At 44.8% G+C, this 1,661-nt stretch overlaps 1 protein-coding gene across 1 annotated transcript in view; it reads right to left on the bottom strand.

Moving 5' to 3' along the window:
- Nucleotides 1-1,661, bottom strand: part of RFX2 (regulatory factor X2) — a gene marked incomplete at its 3' end in the record, with an annotated part of 58,342 nt that overhangs the window by 1,900 nt on the left and 54,781 nt on the right. Inside the window, exon 7 of the mRNA XM_057385808.1 lies at nt 1,471-1,652. Within this exon, the coding sequence (XP_057241791.1) occupies nt 1,471-1,652 (182 nt within the window). The remainder of the gene's footprint in view (nt 1-1,470; nt 1,653-1,661) is intronic.

A 1,661-nucleotide genomic window follows, 5' to 3' on the forward strand; every position in this document is an offset into this window, starting at 1 on the left:
TAGACATGTTGCAGCTTGGTGAGATGGAGGGATACAGGTATCACACTCTGCTGAGATTGTGTGAACAATTGTTCTGAAGCAGTGGGAAGGCAATGCAAGGACATCACAGTTTTAAGCTGCTGAAAACTCCCTACAAGATACTTGTGTTGGTTAGCCCTGGGAAAAAGTAGAAGTAGATAAGGGAAAAAGGCAAGTGAATCATTAAAGATGGAGCTGACGTTTAGGACGTGGACCTATGAGATATATGTATTACAGAATATCTATGAGCCAATTATGTGTGCTATAAACTTAGACATKGTTTGCAATTGTCATGGTTTTACTTGGTCTGATTTTTGGTGGTGGGGGATGGGACCAAGAAAACCACAAAGATGGCTCCTGTGAGGAAGTTCTAGAAGCTTTCTCCTTCTTCTGCAACAAAAGTAGCCCTGCCTCCTGTGTTTTAGAGCCAATCCATCATTGGCTCTGGGTTGATTGACAGGCTGCCCATCAGGCCTGGGCCAATTGCACACTCTGTGATGAAGTATTATCTAGTATTTAAGAAAAGAATTCAAAACAAGATAGGTGGCCGCCATGTAAGCTTAGGTTGATAGCATGTAGTTTTAGTATCTTGCACTGGGAAAAACAGAGCAGGAGGATGAGGAGATGTAAGAAGAAAAATGGAGACCTAAAGATCACAGAACAGTAAGGAGAAGATGGGATGGGCTTGCTGTGCTTTTTGCTGCGGTTCTTGAACATGGAGAAGATAAGTTGTTTTTGGAAAGGACTATTTCATCATATTGAGAGAGAGACCTGTATAGAAAAGTAAAGCGATCTTGCTGGGAGGAAAAAAAAAACCCTGGTCTTTTGAGGAATGGATTGATTTGATTAGAAGCCAAGAAAAGGAGAAGAGGTTTGCTTCCCCCACGACGTTTTGATGTTTGGAAGAAGCTGTGCTTTGCCAGGGAGGTTTGTGATAGTCGGACTCACGCCGCTGAAATCAACTTAAGTTATGCAGCCTGCCTGCCTATTTTCTCTGGAGCACATACGTATCTTTTCTCCCAATTGTGTTTCTCTGGAGCACATACGTATCTTTTCTCCCAATTGTGTTTCTCTGGAGCACATACGTATCTTTTCTCCCAATTATATTTCTCTGGAGCACATACGTATCTTTTCTCCCAATTATGTTTCTCTGGATCACATACATATCTTTTCTCCCAATTATGTTTCTCTGGAGCACATACGTATCTTTTCTCCCAATTGTGTTTCTCTGGAGCACATACGTATCTTTTCTCCCAAAGCCATAAATTCTCGTGTTAATTGGTCTTTCGCTCTCCCTTCTCTCTCTCCGCTGGGGGAAGGGAGAGAACGTCGTTGGGTGCAGTGCTTTTTAATTTTCAGCACAGTCAAAACCGCGACAGCAATAAATCGAAGTTGGCTTATAACTCGTATTGAGTGATCCAAGTCTTCCCTTTGGTGACATTTGGCACCCACCTGGTCCCSAGGCGCCGCGTCCTGAGCCCCATGAAGACGGAGCGGATGAGTTTCCCGAAGGAGGCGGCGTTGACCGGGTCCAGTTTGTGCTCCTGGCAGTGCCGCAGGTAATGGTTGTACAGGGAGCTCCTGGGCAGGCTGACCCCTTCTGCTGTCTCGTAGTTATCCAGCAGCCACTGCAGCTTCAGGAG

This window comes from Malurus melanocephalus, unplaced genomic scaffold, assembly GCF_030028575.1.
Source record: "Malurus melanocephalus ecotype Western Australia unplaced genomic scaffold, MMel_1.1 scaffold_869, whole genome shotgun sequence".
NCBI lineage: Eukaryota > Metazoa > Chordata > Aves > Passeriformes > Maluridae > Malurus > Malurus melanocephalus.